Source organism: Hyperolius riggenbachi, chromosome 1 (genome assembly GCF_040937935.1).
Source record: "Hyperolius riggenbachi isolate aHypRig1 chromosome 1, aHypRig1.pri, whole genome shotgun sequence".
Classification (NCBI taxonomy): domain Eukaryota; kingdom Metazoa; phylum Chordata; class Amphibia; order Anura; family Hyperoliidae; genus Hyperolius; species Hyperolius riggenbachi.
The window spans coordinates 444,497,255-444,515,268 of record NC_090646.1 but is presented as its reverse complement, the minus strand read 5'-3'; the positions used below and the strand labels follow the sequence as shown (position 1 = coordinate 444,515,268).

Genomic DNA, 18,014 nt, shown 5'->3' with positions numbered 1-18,014 from the left:
ATCCTTTGGTTTAAGTATCTGAGTGCCAATTCTGCAACAAAGCACAGATGGGCTTGCTCATTAATGGACAAATTCCTGCTAGCCAATCCACTCACGTCGATCCAAAAAACAGATCGATTAAATTAATCTGATCAAATTGGTTAGCGGGAATTCGTCTATTAATGGGCTGAACTGATCGATTTGGATCAATTACTGCAGCGATCGAATATGATCAATTGGCCATGGAATTGTACAATTAATATGCACCTTATAGCCTTCACTAAAAAGGGGGCGGGGTGGGGCAGTATAATGAAGTTTACTAAAATTGCAGTGATTATAATAAGGGGCACTAAATTGGATGTCAGTATTATAAGGAACTTCATAATAAAAGCACTATATTACGGTGACAGTATAATGCACAATAATAGGAGGTAGAATAAGCAGGAGCACTATACTTTGGGCCACTATAATAGGGAGCACTACAATCAAATGCATGAAATTGGCGCACTGTAAATGAGGTACATGAAAGCAGGGCTAAACAAGGAAGCTGTTACAATTTTTTTTAAAAATGCCCAACCACACCCATTTTTTCAGACCACGCCTTCTGCGAAATAATTCTCCATCCCCATGTAGAGGGCAGGGCGTCCCTGAGATCGGAAAATGGTTTAATTATACAAGAGTAATGCTATGTACACATTATACAATTTTCAGACAGATTTTCTGTCAGATCGATTATTTCCAACAGGTCTGATCTGATTTCTGATCGATTTTCCATAGAAGTGAACGTAAAATCGATCAGAAATCAGGTTAGACCTGTTGGAAATAATCAATCTGAGAGTAAATCTGTCAGAAAATTGTATTGTGTGAGCCTAGCATTAGTCAGAATGGCTGCATTATATTGTGTACTCTAGTAGTTTTGTACAGGAGTTTTATCTTACGGCGTCCTTATTGATCACGGCTATCTATAAAATGACAATTTGTATCAGCAACTGCTCTCATTTTGCTTAACAAGTGTAAGTATTTATAGCTACACATATAGACAAATGTCTTATTTTCTAGAACAGAGAACAGTATTAACATTTTACTGCCAGGATTAAGCTATAGCTGGGAGGCTGTTGTAAAACAGAAAAAATGTAACCAGGAAAATCTGTATCTAGGTGCTTAGAACAAAATGAAGTGCTCACTTAGTCATTTTGAAATTGGTGATAAGGAGAAATTAGACCTGAATGGCACACATGTGACACAAACACATTATCACATTAAGCTATCATAACATAATAGATCCTTAGCAATGCACAAAGGTCACATACAGTGTGTGCTGCTGGCTGCTAACTGCAACTGTATGCAAGTTGTGTATCCTGGATGCAGTTGTTCCAAACACACCATAACAGACCAATATCCTAATGTTGTAATCAACAGAATGCTCTGCCCTTTGCGTAAATCCTTCTGGCAATGCTGACATGCCAGCCTTCTGTTTCTTCCATGCTTGAAATGAAAAAGTCAAACATGCAGACTAAATGCAATAGCTCAATTGAGAAACCTGTTACAGTTTCAGTCTTGTGTAAAAAGAAGCAGGGCCGGCTCTCTCATGAAGCAAGGTGAAACATTTGCATTAGTTGCAGAGATTACAGGGGCGACATTTTGTACTGTGTTAAACACTAACCGCATGCATTTAGAGTAGGAGGAGAGAAGTGAGACTCACAGACCCACAGCCAGTGTGCTATTGTGTTAAGCTGCAGCATATCATGTGAAAACATTGAATAAAGCAGAGCAAATTGTCAGGTGCTGTGTGATCATTTAAAATGGGGGGGGGCACATCCTAACAAATTTGGTTCAGGAAGCAAAACATCTAGAACCAGCCCTGAAAGTCAGAATCAGAATCAGAATAGGTTTTTATTCGCCAAGCACGATCCAAAGTCGTGACCGGAATTGGGGTTGGCACAGAAGATGTAAAACAGCTCAGGAGTAGTGTTGGGCGAACATCCAGAAGTTCGGGTTCGGGGTGGTTCGGCCGAACATGCCCCCGATATTCGGCATGTTCGGGCCGAACCCAACCCGAACATGTCCCTTTGGGGCCCCCTATAGGGTCCCAGCATAAAGGGAGAGCATGCCCCGAGCGCGGGGGGGGGGGGGGGGCGGAAATCATGTAGATGACGCGTACCCTTGTACGCGTCATCGCGGTACTTCTGCTCTCTCTTGACGTGACTTACAAATCTAAACAGGAAGTGCGTCAGAGAGAGGGTGGAAGTATCAGATGGTACTAGCGCCTATGCTCTCCGACTGCCCGCTTCCTGCCAGCCTGCAAGGTACCTTCGGGGGACTTAGATTTAATTTTATAGGGTCCAGCAGAAGGGAGAGCTTAGTGGGGAGGGGTGGGGGGCATTTCTGACCCCCAAACCCCCCCCCCCCGTGCTCGGGGCATGCTCTCCCTTTATGCTGGGACCCTATAGGGGGCTATGTTCGGCCGGACACGGCTGTGTTCGGCCAAACAAAGAAGGCCTGTTTGGGTTCGGGCAGCGTGGCCGAGCACCCTCCCGAACACCATGAGGTGTTCGGGGGGTGCCGAACCGAACCCGAACAGGCCAAAATCCGGGCGAACCCGAACAGTGCCGAACACTGTTCGCCCATCACTACTCAGGAGGGAAGACAAATTGCTATAACAGATTAAGAACTGTAGACTAAGGGCCCGTTTCCACTATCGCGAATCCGCATGCGTTGCCGCATGCGGATTCGCACAGTCAGTACAAGTGGATGGGACTGTTTCCACTTGTGCGTTTCCCCGCACGTTTTTCTGTGCAGAAAAAATCTGCAGGGTAGGGCCCTCAGAATTCGCCTGCGTGTGGAATGCAGGCGAATCGCACGCAATGTATTTAATAGGGAAATCGCATGCGTTTTCCCCATGCGTTTTTTGCCGCGATTTCGCATGCGATTTCGCATAGGTATTAATGTTAATTTACACAGGCAGTGACATGGTTAAATTCGCATACAGCCTTACCTATGTGAAATCGCATGCGAAATCGCGGCAAAAAACGCATGCGGAATCGCACCCGCATGCGATTTGCCTGCGGTGATTCGCCGGCGATTCCGCAACGCTATAGTGGAAACGGGCCCTAAGACAGAGCAGACATAATAAACATAAACAAATCATTATTGTCCGTGCAGAGCTGGGCGGCTGAACACTGTGATGCTGGAGGCTGGGGCCTCCGTTCTAGCAGAGCAGTCGTTCTGACTGCAGGCCTAGGGCGGGAGCCATTTAATAGAGTTCAGAAGGTTGACAGCCGAGGGGAAGAAAGTGTTCTTGTGCCTAGCTGTCTTGGTGGATATGACCCGAAGTCTCTTTCCCAGTGGGAGCCGGATAAAGTAGCGGTGGCCTGGATGTGAGGGATCACTTGCAATTCTTTGAGCTCTGGAGCGCAGTCTGGAGTAGAAGAGGCAGTCAAGCGGGGGGAGGGGTTTCCCTATGATTCTCTCTGCTGACCTGATGACTCTCTGTAGCTTGTATCTGTCGCCGCACGAGGAGCCAGCGTATCATACCAGTATGGATGAGCAGATAACAGATTCTATGGTGGCAGTATAGAAGTTAGACATAAGTTCCTGGGCCATCCCAAACTTTCTCAGTTGACGTAGGAAGAAAAGTCTTTGTTGTGCCTTCCTCTGTAGGGTGACAGTGTGGGCATGCCAGCACAGGTCGCTGGAGATGTGGGTTCCGAGGAGGCGGACGCAGGGTACCCTTACGACCTCAGTGCCGTCGATGAAGATAGGAGGCGGTGTTGGTGGATGCTTCCTGAAGTCTATGATCATCTCCACGGTTTTGGCCATGTTGAGGATCAGATTGTTTTCCTTGCACCATAGGCAGATATTGTCAACTTGCTGCTGATAGGCCTGCTCATCGTCCTTGGCTACGAGGCCTACGATGGTAGTATCATCAGCAAACTTGATGACCTTAACCGAGTCAGCTGATGACCTGCAATTATTGGTGTAGAGGGAGAACAGCATCAGGGATAGGACACAGCCCTGTGGGGCACCTGTGTTGGTTACCCTTGGTTGAGAGGAGATCTTGTCCAACTTGACAATTTGTAGAATGGATATGCAATTTTCAGTAATTCTATCTGAAAGTGATTGACATTATAATACCTAAAATGATTGTTTATAATCACCTTATCTGCCTTGTTAGAGGACAACTGAAGTGAGGGGTATATGGAGGATGCCATATTCATTTCCTTTAAAAGTGAGTCTGAAGCGATACTGAAAAAGGTTATGAGGGAAGGCTCTGGGTCCAATAGAGCCTTTCTGTTCCTCTCACTGTCCCCTCGTTCCTCTGCAGGCTCCTCCGTTCAAATCTGCAGGAGGCTTCAGAAGTCTTCTGGAGCCTGAGTGCCCCCGAAGACAGGCGGCTCTGTACTGCGAGTGCACGAGTGTCAGTGCTTGCGCATGCGCAGTACAAAACGGCCCGCCTTCAGCAGCACTTCTGCTCCCAATGACTTCCACAGCAGCAGAGAGAAGTTTCCAACTCATTGGTCTGTAGAACCCAGAACCTGCCCTTTCTTTAAAGCGGAATATAACTCTGCATTTCAACTTTGCTCTAAAACATTATTTACAGCATATTATATACAACCAGCATTTTTTTTTTTACTAGACCAGCATTGGAAGGGTTACACACAGAGCTTTAAAGTTCTGTGGAGAGAACTGCAGACGCATCCGAAGCGAGGAATGTTACACACTCTTTGGCTGTCCTCCAGCTCCTGCACAGTCAGAAAGAGTGAGTCACATTCCACAGTTGTTACATTCTGTTTAGTTAAATGTATCTAAGCTTCGGATGCGTCTGCAGTTCTCTCCACCGAACTTTAAAACTCTGTGTGTAACCCTTCCAATTGTCTAGTAAAAAAAAAATGCTGGTTGCATATAATATGCTGTAAATAATGTTTTAGAGCAAAGTTGAAATGCAGGGTTATATTCCGCTTTAACCTCTTGCCGACCGCGTCACGCCGGTGGGCGTGGCCGCGGCGGCAGCCCCAGGACCGCCTAACGCCAATTGGCGTAAAGTCCTGGGGCTCTGTTTTGCAGGAGATCGCGCGCATCTCCTGCTTGGGGGGCGGAGCTCCGCCCCGCCTTCAGTCTCCGAGCGGCTATTGCCGCTCGGGAGACTGTTAGACGGCGTGATCGCCGTCTATTTACTCTGTGCAGCGCTGCGATCAGCAGCAGCGCTGCACTGGGGACAGCCGTGTGACACGGCTGTCCCCCTGGGGGACAAGAGAGCGATCGGCTCTCATAGGCAGAAGCCTATGACAGCCGATCGCCGTAATTGGCCGGCTGTGGGGAGGGAGGGAGCGAGGGAGGGAAGGCATTTAAAGGAAGAGGGTTTTTTTTAAAAAAAGCGGCAACACAAATATTTATTTTAAAAAAAATAAACATGGGGGGAGCGATCAGACCCCACCAACAGAGAGCTCTGCTGGTGGGGAGAAAAGGGGGGGGGGGATCACTCGTGTGCTATGTTGTGCGGCCCTGCAGCTTGGCCTTAAAGCTGCAGTGGCCTTTTAAACTAAATTGCCTGGTCACTAGGGGGGTTTAGCCCTGCAGTCTTTTAGAGGTTAAAGGGTCACTTAAGCCAAGTTAAAAAAATGAGTTTTACTCACCTGGGGCTTCTACCAGCCCCCTGAAGCTGTCCGGTGCCCACGTAGACTTGCTCTGATGCTCCTGGCCTCGCCGGCAGCCGCTTTCGGTTTCGGCGACAGGCCGGGAACACAAGTGATTCTTCGCATTCCTGGCCGTAATAGCGCCCTCTATGCTGTTATATGATATATGCTATAACAGCATAGAGGGCGCTATTATGGCCAGGAACGCGAAGAATAACTTGCGTTCTCGGCCTGTCGGTGAAACCGGAAGTGGCTGCCGGCGGGACCAGGAGCATCGGAGCGAGTCTACGTGGGCACCGGACAGCTTCAGGGAGCTGGTAGAAGCCCCAGGTGAGTAAAACTCATTTTTTTAATTTGGCGTAAGTGTCCCTTTAAGTGAATAAGTTTCCTTAAGTTAGTTTTTTTTTGGCCTGGCAGCCATGCTGATCTGTTTGGCTGCAGTATTGTCTGAATAACACCAGAAACAAGCATGACCTTAATCTTGTCAGATTTGACAAGATGTCAGAAACACCTTATCTGCTGCATGCTTGTTCAGGGTTCAGGGTCTGTGGCTAAAAGTATTAGAGGCAGTGGATCAGCAGGATAGCCAGGCAACTGGTATTGCTTAAAAGGAAAAAAATATGGTAGCCTCCGTATCACTCTCACTTCAGTTGTCCTCTAACAAGGCAGATGAAGTAACTATAAACAATCATTTTAGGTGACCTAAGTTGTAAGTGTGTTATTATCACTTATTATACATTATCTTCACTTAATATAAACTTACAAAGCACTTTTTTACGGTTCCACTATAAAAGATGTAATAATAGTAAATAATGGTGAATAATAATAATGAATAGAGTTTGGTTTTAAATGATAACTCTAACATGGTTCCAATGATGATTGGGCCTTTTCTTATTTTAGGTGGCTTGGCAGCTGTTATTTACACGGATACTCTTCAGACGATTATCATGGTTATAGGATCCTTTATTCTGATGGGCTTTGGTGAGTAAAATGTACCAGAATGTAACATGGTACAACACTCTACTTCTACTGGAATGTAACATAGGGCGACAATTTAGTAAAAGATGGCACTTTCTTGTGAAGAAATGCAGTCTTCATTCATGCAACATGGGCAGCATAGATTATTTGTAAATAAGCAAAAATGTTTCAGGTATTTAGGTATGGGTCAACTGCAGAGTTCAATAAATTCAAACTTTGGGTTGTAGCCCAGCAACAATGGGCTCCTCTAAGCAACTGACTTTCTGATAATGTAGCTAACTGATGCATCCAGAGCAACAGCTATAAAGTACTGCAAAATGCTTCTAGTATACAACTTTCAGTGCCCATAATGTCATCAGTAAGGGAAAACTGTTAGTCAAGGCAGGATCTGAAAGTCTGAAAAAGACTGGCCCAATGCAGATATCTTAGAAATACTTTTACTGACTAGCAAGCAGTGGCACGCCACGCTGGGGCTTACCCAGGCTCCACCCCCAGCTGAAATGTTGTGAGCCCCTCCAAAAGACCCCCGCCCTGGCCCGACCCCCAGGGGCCCAGTACTTGCAGCTGGATTCAAAATTCAACCTTAAGAAAGGGCAGACGGATCCCTGTGCGGCGTGCACAGAGCCACAAGGGCATGTCCATGGCGTTTTAAATTTGTGTGATGTCACACGCATGGCATGCTGCACGCTGCTCTGCTCAGTGACTGAGTCAGTGACAGTCTCGTCTCCCGTGGCCCGCCCATCACCCAGCTTCAGCTAGCCAGGCCTAGTAGTGTGTGTCACACTGCAGTGCTGCGCAGACACAACCACACCGGCGGCAACCGTCCGAGGCCAAGCCAAGGAGCGGCTCACTCAGCGAGGACAGCCAGGAGTCTGTCTGGGCAGGAGCGAGGTCAGTGGGTTACGGTGACAGTCCGTGACCGTGGGTGCCTGGGTGGGTTGGTTGAAGTTGACACAGCGAGTGACACACATCACATCAGTCACATCACAGTGATCACACACACGGGCAGTTGGGCACAGCACAGTGTGGCATGGCATGGGCGTGCACGTGGATATTTTTTTTGTATTGTCATGTGCCCCTGTAAGGCCCCGCCTGCCAGCCATTGTGCCCTTTTTGAGCCCCCCAAAAATCTGAAGCTGGAGCCGCCACTGCTAGCAAGGGTGTAGCAGAGGGGCCCAGGTGGTACTTGATGTAACTTAAGTGCCCATGGACTATATGAAGTGTAAATCGCAAGAGAATTTAAATTGCCCAATTAAGGGGCCGGTTAGGGGCATGTGACATTGCTCAAGAATGGCCCCATGAAAGTTTTGCTATGGGCCCCATAATCTTTTGCTATGCCACTGCTGACTAGTACCGTATATTCCGGCGTATAAGACGACGGGGCGTATAAGACGACCCCTCATCTTTTCCAGATAAAATATAGAGTTTGGGATATACTCGCCGTATAAGACTACTCCTCTTCCAACACACACCAAATTAAAATAAAAAAATCATATACTGGTGCTGTGTATGAACAGATACTGGTGCTGTACTGTATGTGTTACCAGCCAGTATATAACAGTATCCATCCATTCATTCATTCATTCATTCATTCATTCATTCATTCATTCATTCATTCATTCATTCATTCATTCATTCATTCATTCATTCATTCATTCATTCATTCAGGATTGATTTGCATTGCTCCATGAACTGTTTTGGAGTATTGCATCACTGGAGTGTTGTTTCAGACAAAGGGCAGTGATTACATGTATTTTGGCTTAGAAAGCCAGCACCATATTTTGCTATAAATATAAAATGTCTCTTTCAGCATTCAAAGAAGTTGGCGGTTATGAAAATTTTATGGCGAGATACATGTCTGCTATTCCCAATGAGACTGTAAGTACTGATGGAACGGTTGCTGATCCAGCTTGCTACACTCCACGATCTGATGCCTTTCACCTCTTCCGAGATCCCATCACTGGAGATATGCCATGGCCAGGTCTTATCTTTGGTCTAACCATCTTGGCTCTGTGGTACTGGTGTACAGATCAGGTAAGCAACAGATGTATTGAGCAGAGTCTTCATACCTGATACAATATAGAGAGAACTTTTCACTATGTTTACTTTCACTTCAAACAGCCAATCAGGTTACAGAGAATTTAAAAAGATGTCATCAATGTGATTGGGTATATTAGGAGGAAAAAGGTAAAAAAAAAGTTCTATCTTTATTTTATCAGGCATATTGATTATATACTCATAATGAATGTGATGAACACCCAATTTAACTTGCTTTGCTTTGCCAGGTTATAGTCCAGCGATGTCTCTCGGCCAAGAACATGTCACATGTGAAGGGTGGCTGTATCCTTGCTGGATATCTAAAACTTCTGCCCATGTTTTTGATGGTGTTCCCAGGAATGATAAGCCGCATTCTGTACACAAGTAAAGCAGTTACTCAAGATTTTTGATTAGTACTAATCTTTTATAAATGCACACTAAGTTACTAACATGCATGTCTTGTCTTTCTGTTTACAGATCAAGTAGCTTGTGTGTTGCCAGAGTATTGTCGAAACTACTGTGATACTGATGTTGGATGTACAAATATAGCATACCCTAAATTGGTGATTGACTTGATGCCAAATGGTAAGAAGCAATGGATTACTATATTCTTGTTCTGAGACAACATATGCTAGTTACTTCAGCACCAACAGTTTTGGGATTCCCAAGCTCTTCACAGGAAATAATTTTCTATTACTAGTACAGAATTGTTGTGTGCTAACAAGGTGCTGCTCTGTCACTAGTGGCACAATGCCAGAAACGTTTAAAGTATAAGTGTCAGGCATAAAATCAAAAATAAATTCCTTATTTTTATCTGGTAAACAAGTAATAAGGATGATAACCGGGTAATCCAAAAGTTAAAATCACTATTACTTTTCTTGGTGATACAGTGGGATGCGAAAGTTTGGGCAACCTTGTTAATCGTCATGATTTTCCTGTATAAATCGTTGATTGTTATGATACAAAATGTCAGTTAAATATATCATATAGGAGAGACACACAGTGATATTTCAGAAGTGAAATGAAGTTCATTGGATTTACGTACACAATAATTGTTTAAACAAAATTAGGCAGGTGCATAAATTTGGGCACTGTTGTCATTTTTTTGATTCCAAACGTTTAGAACTAATTATTGGAACTCAAATTGGCTTGGTAAGCTCAGTGACCCCTAACACACATACGCAGGTGAATCAAATTAGAGAAAGAGTATTTAAGGGAGTCAATTGTAAGTTTCTTTCCTCATGTAATTTTCTCTGAAGAGTAGCAACATTGGGGTCTCAAAACAACTCTCAAATGACCTGAAGACAAAGATTGTTCACCATCATGGTTTAGGGGAAGGATACAGAAAGCTGTCTCAAAGATTTCAGCTGTCTGTTTCCACAGTTAGGAACATATTGAGGAAATGTAAAACCACAGGCTCAGTTCAAGTTAAGGCTTGACCAAGAAAAATCTCGGATAGACAGAAGCAACGAATGGTGAGAACAGTCAGGGTCAACCCACAGACCAGCACCAAAGACCTACAACATCATCTTGCTGCAAATGGAGTCACTGTGCAACGTTCAATCATTCGGTGCACTTTACACAAGGAGATGCTGTATGCGAGAGTGATGCAGAGGAAGCCTTTTCTCTACCCACAGCACAAACAGAGCCACTTGAGGTATGCTAAACACATTTGGACAAGCCAGCTTAATTTTGGAATAAGGTGCTGTGGACTGATGAAACTAAAATTGAGTTATTTGGGCATAACAAGGGGCATTATGCATGGAGGAAAAAGAACACAGCATTCCAAGAAAAACACCTGCTACCTACAGTAAAATATGGTGGTGGTTCCATCATGCTGTAGGGCTGTGTGGCTAGTGCAGGCAGTGAGAATCTTGTCAAAGTTGAGGGACACATGGATTCCACTCAGTATCCGCAGATCCTGGAGACCAATGTCCAGGAATCAGTGACAAAGCTGAAGCTGCGCCGTGGCTGGATCTTTCAACAAGACAACGACCCTAAACACTGCTCAAAAGCCACTAAGGCATTCATGCAGAGGAACAAGTACAATGTTCTGGCATGGCCATCTCAGTTCCCAGACCTGATTATAATTGAAAATCTGTGGTGTGATTTAAAGAGAGCTGTCCATGCTTGGAAGCCATCAAACCTGAATGAACTACAGATATTTTGTAAAGAGGAATGGTCCAAAATTCCTTCAACCAGAATCCAGACTCTCATTGGAACCTACAGGAAGCGTTTAGAGGCTGTAATTTCTGCAAAAGAAGGATCAACTAGATATTGATTTCATAACTTTTTTGTGGTGCCCAAATTTATGCACCTGCCTAATTTTGTTTAAACAATTATTGCAGACTTTCTGTAAATCCAATAAACTTCATTTTGCTTCTCAAATATCACTGTGTGTGTCTCCTATCTATATGATATATTTAACTGACATTTTTTCATCGTAACAACCAACGATTTATACAGAAAAATCATGACGATTAACAAGGTTGCCCAAACTTTTGCATCCCACTGTAAATGACGATTCCCCAGTTTACCTGACTCTTATTTGGTACACACAAAATTTAGAACTCAAAAAGAAAGTTGCAGGGTATGCTGGGTTGTCCTTTTTTGCTTCTCTACTTCCCCCTCAGACTTAACCAGTGTAGCCTGATTGGTAAAGCCTCTTTTCCTCCTGTTTATCCCTCCCACACCTCTGTTCCTCTCTGATTGGCCAGTATTTCTCAGCTGAGACAATGCACTTTCTATAGTGGAGGGCGGGCAATGCATACACAATCAGGCAGAGGAGAGTAAGGGAGGAAATGACATCAGGATTGGCTTTAAAATAGCCACACTTAAAATGGGAAATGCAAAGAAGGATTTTCTCTTTTTTTTACTGTAGAAAAATCACTAAAATCAAACCGTGGACAGTGCAATACATATGTTATGTAAGTAGAGCAAGTATTTATCAACTTATATATGTGTAGTTTTTTTTCTGAGATAGTATGGCTGACAGCTCCTCTTTAAGCTAATGATGGAGCAACATTCAGCTACTAGAGATGCTATGCTGGCAATGGAAAGACCTTCAGGTGATTCCTATTCGTATTGCTAGAGTGGTTGTTACCCATAAATTAGGTCCAATACTAATAATTTAGTAACTATGAAAAGAATATAGCACATGCTGCACAGATGGAAATTCAACTAGTACTCAAGCAGGAACAATATACTAATACTGGTTAGGGCTTCATACAATGCCCTCATAAAAGACTCTTTGTGGTATGGATTCAGACTGGGCTTCATTTTTCTCCAACTGTCCAGTTTTGATAACAGTCTTTATAATTGGATTCCTTGGTTACTTGACGTTGAGGATGTACATTTTTCTATGCCACAGCAAAATAATTGATAGTGGGCCAGTACTTGGCATTTGTCCTTGAGCACAGTGCATTGGGTTTGACAGTGGATGGTATCAGAAGGTCTCTGGGACAACCATGGGGACTTCAGTAGCCCCAACAGTTGTCAACAGCCTCATTAGCAGTGCTGGCAGCAACTCTCTGCTGGTAATAGGAGGATTGGGCAGTCAGCATCAATGCCCAATATCATTGCGGCCACCATTGGCAGTGTTTAGCAGTGGGCAAGGGCAGCCAAGCTGGCTATAAGCACACCTAGGATTAGTAGAGGATGGGCCACATGGCCAGACTGACATTATCACTGTGTGACATTAAGGATCCCAGCCTCTGGCCATCCTACTGTGCACAGCTTCATTAGAATGCAGCGCCATTTCTGACCTGCTTCAACTGTCACTGTGAAGTGACAAGCAAGTAGGGATAGACTCTAGTGGCAAGCATGCAGTGATCAGTTTATTCTGGTCTCAGGCAGGTAGTGATCAATATATTCCAGTGGCTGGCAGGCAATTATAGGCAGAGCCTAGTGACAGATAGGTAATGATAAGAAGGTTCCAATAATAGGCAGTTAGTGATTGTTAGATTTAAAGAAAGAGTCTTTCATTGCCTATAGATTCTGATAATTTGTGTCTAAAAAGTTTGGATTCTTCTACAGTATGTCTAAAATTCTTATGCTTTTGCCGATGTGAAATAAAGTTTACCGATTCACAACAGACATTCAGCATAATTTCCTCATTTGATTTCCTCACCTGTTTTCAATGACTATGAATTGCCTCACCAGGTCTTCGAGGTTTGATGTTGTCTGTAATGTTGGCATCGCTTATGAGCTCCCTGACGTCCATCTTTAATAGTGCCAGCACTCTGTTTACTATGGACATTTACACCAAGATCCGAAAGAGGGCATCAGAGAAAGAGCTGATGATAGCTGGAAGGTAAATTATGATCCTTGTTGCTTTTCCTGAAACAGACATAGGTTGATGAATAAGCACAGGACCTGTGTTTCAGCATGACCAGTTGTTGCCTTTACTAAACTTTCATATTTGTAAGAGCAGAAACAAATCTTGTCTATCTGAATTCAGGCACAAAACTCATCTAAGTGCTCATTTAAAGACCAGTTTAAACGACAATCAGGCGTAAAGTTGGATGTGTGTACGCACCTTAAAGAGACTCTGTAACAACATTTTCATCCTTATTTCTTCTATCCTATAAGTTCCTATAACTGTTCTAATGTGCTCTGTCTAACTGCAGCCTTTCCTACTTGCACAGTGGCTGTATTATCTCTGTTATATGATCTAATCTTCTCTCCTCTGTCGGGCTGAGGCAGTCAGGCTGGAATGTGCTGTGCTGCTTGTGATTGCATAGAAGCTATACACACCCTCTCCAGGCCCGCTGCACACTCTGTATGACTCACACACTCAGCGTATCACTTGCTATGTCTTTTGTTTGTAAACACTGCATAAAAATGGAAATTACAAGCCAGGATTGCAACAGGGAGTGGCAGAAACAGCACAGAGGGGCCCAGGAGAACAAAAATGAATAGAATGGTATGCTTTTTATTGTAAGAATTTTAGAGTACAGATTCTCTTTAAGAGAGAGAAGAGATTGGAGATTGATTGTTGAGGATTAGAAATTATCATTGCTACAATGTCTACAAACAAGCTTAACTTGTGATATTGGCTTGTGTTTGTATTGCCAGAGTGAGAAGCCCTATAATCAGGGACAAAATAAGGGAGGACATGGCAAATCCCTGCCTCGTTTCCCTAGCAATATTGAACTATAATGACCTGAAGCCCTTATACTGTATTTTGTGAATGCTTCGGGATCTTAATATACTGCTTTTAACCAAGAGATAAATTGTTTACCAAAACCCCAATGTTGCAGGGATGTCAAGAGACCATTCCAATCTTGTGCGATGGTAGGGAGCGGGATTGATTACAGGAAGTTGTCTATCTCTACCTTAGAAGTCCTGTCTGACGTATTATAGAGATGACCTAGGTGGTGATGAAATATCTCCAGGTTTTACTTTGGGTTGGCTGTCATGGCAATACTATCCATTTTCAGCCTAATTGGTGGGGGGGGTTCAGGTCAGGTCAGGGCAGCGTAGATCTCTGGCTAGTAGAGTGTCTTGTCTATTACTCTTTAGGTCATATTTAACCACCCTGGCGTTCTAATAAATGCACCAGGGTGGATGCACAGCACTTTTTTTTTTCCATCGTGTATCTAGCCTATCGCTAGCTACATGATTCCCCCCTCCCTGCGGCGTCCGCCCAGCCTCTCCGATTGCCGCTGGCGCATCTTCCCATATGGAAGTCCCGTTCTGGACAGGATTTCCTTTAGGGATTCCCCCGTCACCATGGTGACTATCGTGATGACATCATCGGCCGTCATGACATCATCGGGAGTCCCGATCCACCCCTCAGCGCTGCCTGGCACTGATTGGCCAGGCTGCGCACGGGGTCTCGGGGGGGGGGAGCCCTCTAACACAGCGGGTAGCAGCGCATCGGCAGTGGGCAGCGGCGATCAAGGTAGACACTCAGCTAGCAAAGTGCTAGCTGCGTGTATTAAAAAAAAATAATATGAAAATCGGCCTACCAGGGCCTGAGCGGCGCCCTCCGGCGGTAATGGACGAGCTGAGCTTGTCATTACCACCAAGGAAGTTAAATCTAGTGTAATGTAGTTGTTTCCCAGCTTTATGAGTGAGACAGAGGTTGAGAACTTCATAAGCCCTGTCTAATTCCGCTTTCTGGTCTTTGCCCGGGTTTAATGTAAATGCTGCATGTTTAACAGCATAATCTTTTTTGAGTTTGGTTTGCATTTCACATTGTGCACTGTTTTCTCTAGAAGCTAACTGTATAAAATGGCCTCTTATAACTACTCTATGCATGTCCAAGATGGTGAGATCAGGTATTCTCTTTAAGGGCAACGTAGTCCTCTATCTTAAGCCTCATACACATGCCTGATTTAAGTCAGCTGAGGTGGCCGATAACGACCGCCTCAGTCGACAATCAGACGTGTGAATGGCACCTGACGGCCCCGACAAGCAACCTGCGAGCGATCCACTGGACGGATGTACTCAACCCCAGCAATGCGTGATGTCACACGTGAACTGCTCGTTGTCCCTACATCATCACTCTGCCCCACGCAAAGCTACACAGTGCATCATCAGCTACACAGCTGATACGCATCTGTACAGCAGGCCAGCAATGTCGCCCAAGGGAATCAGGGCCTGATCCCTGATGGGCAACCTAAGTAGACAGTGTGTATGCGGCCTTTTTTGTAATTGTTTGCAATATCTCCACATTTGCTAGTAATGAAGGGTTGAGGGACCAGCATGGTTCAGTTGATTTATCAAGAGTAGACCATATACTTATCTTGTTTATGTCATGAAGCTTCTCAACTGTAATCTTTTTTACCTGTCTATGGCAATTACGTATGGGTATTTCGTAATATAATATCTCTTTTCAGAATCTTCATTCTGTTCTTAATTGGAATAAGCATTGCCTGGGTTCCCATCCTGCAGTCTGCACAAAGTGGACAGCTGTTTGATTACATACAGTCAGTCACTAGTTACTTGGGACCTCCAATTGCATCAGTCTTCTTCCTGGCTATCTTTATTAAGAGAGTTAATGAACAGGTTAGTTATAAATAAGGAGAATGAATCAAGGAAATAACTATGGAAGTAAAATGATCAGTTACATAAAGTGACATTCTTTAGTATGACTATTAATGACTGTACTCTATCATTCAGCTTCAAGCAAACCTGAAGTAAAAAATAAACATATGAGAATATTAATTGTTTGTGTTTTACAAAAAGTAGATATAACATAGAACTGAATCTCATATTTTTATCTTCAGTTTAAGGACTTCATTTTAAAACATGATTTTAAAAAGCAGCCAAGGCAAATCTGCCTTTCTGGGCTGAGAAACATACATAAGTAATAACCCTTTGAGGTTTCGAGCACAGTAACCTTATCACACGCCCTTTCTCACTCAGATAGGACTATTTTGGCTTTTATTTACTTTTCAGGAAATAACTGAATTCAGCAAGCGCTGAGAAAAGAAAGGGCATAGAAAGGTTTACGCTGCTCTATAAGAGGGGGTTCAGGGGCGTAGCTAGGGGTGGGCGGGGTAGGACAAGTGCCCCCGGGCGCTGGGTCCCTAGGGGCGCCCAGCTGTGACCTGTGTTTTTTTTTTATTTATTTACCTGGTTACTACCACTGGGGACACCTATAGACCTGGTTACCTATACTGGGGGCACCTATTTTGGGGAAACTGCTGCCAGATTAACTGTATTTTTGGGGAACCGCTGCTGCCAGATTAAGTGTATTTTGGGGAACAGCTGCCAGATTATATGTATGTTGGGGGAACCACTGCTGCCAGATTGTGTCTATTTTGGGGCAACCATTGTCAAATATCTGTATTTTGGAGGAACCTCTGCCAAATTACATGTATTTTTGGTGAAATGCTGTCAGATTACATGTATTTTGGGGGGAAACACTATGGCAGAGCTCAAACTTCCCTGCCAGACCTTTTACACCACTGCTAAGGTCATGTATATTTGGCCCCACCCATTACCATGCCGACACCCCTTTTTTGACCTTACAGGGCGCATTAATAGTCTTTGTCCCCGGGCGCTGGAAACCCTAGCTACGCCTCTGAGGGGGTTTACATGTCTCCTCCAACGGTGGGAGGCCTTCTGGTTACACCGGCTCAATACTGGGGTACGAAAGGGCATCCATGCCCACTGGATTTGAGCCTCATGATTGATTTGTCCCCATAAACTCCTTCCTTTTTCCTTAATGTGTAGTTTTTTTTCAGCAAGCACAGGTTTTTCACACATATCTGGTACTTCTAAAAGTATGTGACTGTATGGATTTTATATTTTATAATTCTCTGTCTAGTTATGTAATATTATTATTATTAATTTATAAATCGCCAACATATTCCGTGGCGCTGTACAATGTGAGAAAACAAACAGGGGATACATAATGATACAGACAATATGAACACTTATACAAAATACAGCAACTCTGATTACAATTTGATTTAACATGATGACTAAAATGTATAAATGTGTAACAGAGTGCAAGCAATTCAATTAATAACATTCCATGACCCAAAAGGGTGACAGCCCTGCCCTTGCGAGCTTACAATCTAAAGGAATGGGGTGGAAACAAGAGGTGGGGAGTATACAGTATATGTACAGGCAGTGCGTAATTAGGTTATTTAGTGGGTGCATGGCCTAAACAAGAGAATATGCTTGTCGGAAAAGGTGGGTTTTGAGGGAGCGTTTAAAGATTTCAAAGGTGGGAGAGTGGCAGATGTGCTGTGGAAGGGCATTCCAGAGGAGGGGTGAGGGAAGTGAGAAGTCTTGTACACGTGAATGTGAGGAGGTAATTGTAGAAGAGGATAAAAGAAGCTTGTGTGCAGATCTGAGATTGCGGTTGGGTTGGTATCTGGAGACTAGTGAGGAGATATACAGGGGAGAGAGATTGTGGAGAGCTTTGTAGGTTAGGGTTAAGAGTTTGAACTGAATCCTCTCGTTAATTGGTAGCCAGTGAAGAGCTTGACAGAGAGGAGCATCAGAGGAAGAGCGAGAGGAGAGATGAATAAGTCAAGCAGCAGAGTTCAGTACAGAATTGAGCAGTGCTAGTCTGTTAGTTGGAAGTCCACCAAGCAATATATTGCAATAGTCCAATCGAGATATAATAAGAGCATGTACTAACATTTTGGTAATGTCATGGGAGAGAAAAGGTCGGATGCGTGCTATGTTTTTGAGTTGGAGATAGCAGGAGCTGGTTAGGGAGTTAATGTGAGGAGTAAATGAGAGAGAAGAATCAAATATTACCCCTAAGCACCATATAATATAACATGTTTTGATATAATTTTGTAACATGTACAACATTTATACTGACATGGCATTTTATTGGGATGGGACACAATTAGTCTACTAGGTGGGTGGTACCTCTTCACCTTAAATGTTTAGATGCATTTTTAGATGCTCTAA

General features: G+C 43.9%; 1 protein-coding gene across 1 annotated transcript in view; it reads left to right on the top strand.

Annotated features, from left to right (window-relative positions):
• Positions 1-18,014, top strand: part of SLC5A1 (solute carrier family 5 member 1) — an 80,510-nt gene that overhangs the window by 51,829 nt on the left and 10,667 nt on the right. Inside the window, exons 7-12 of the mRNA XM_068271461.1 lie at positions 6,513-6,593; positions 8,401-8,624; positions 8,876-9,011; positions 9,105-9,212; positions 12,789-12,939; positions 15,473-15,641. Coding sequence (XP_068127562.1) covers positions 6,513-6,593; positions 8,401-8,624; positions 8,876-9,011; positions 9,105-9,212; positions 12,789-12,939; positions 15,473-15,641 — 869 coding nt within the window. The remainder of the gene's footprint in view (positions 1-6,512; positions 6,594-8,400; positions 8,625-8,875; positions 9,012-9,104; positions 9,213-12,788; positions 12,940-15,472; positions 15,642-18,014) is intronic.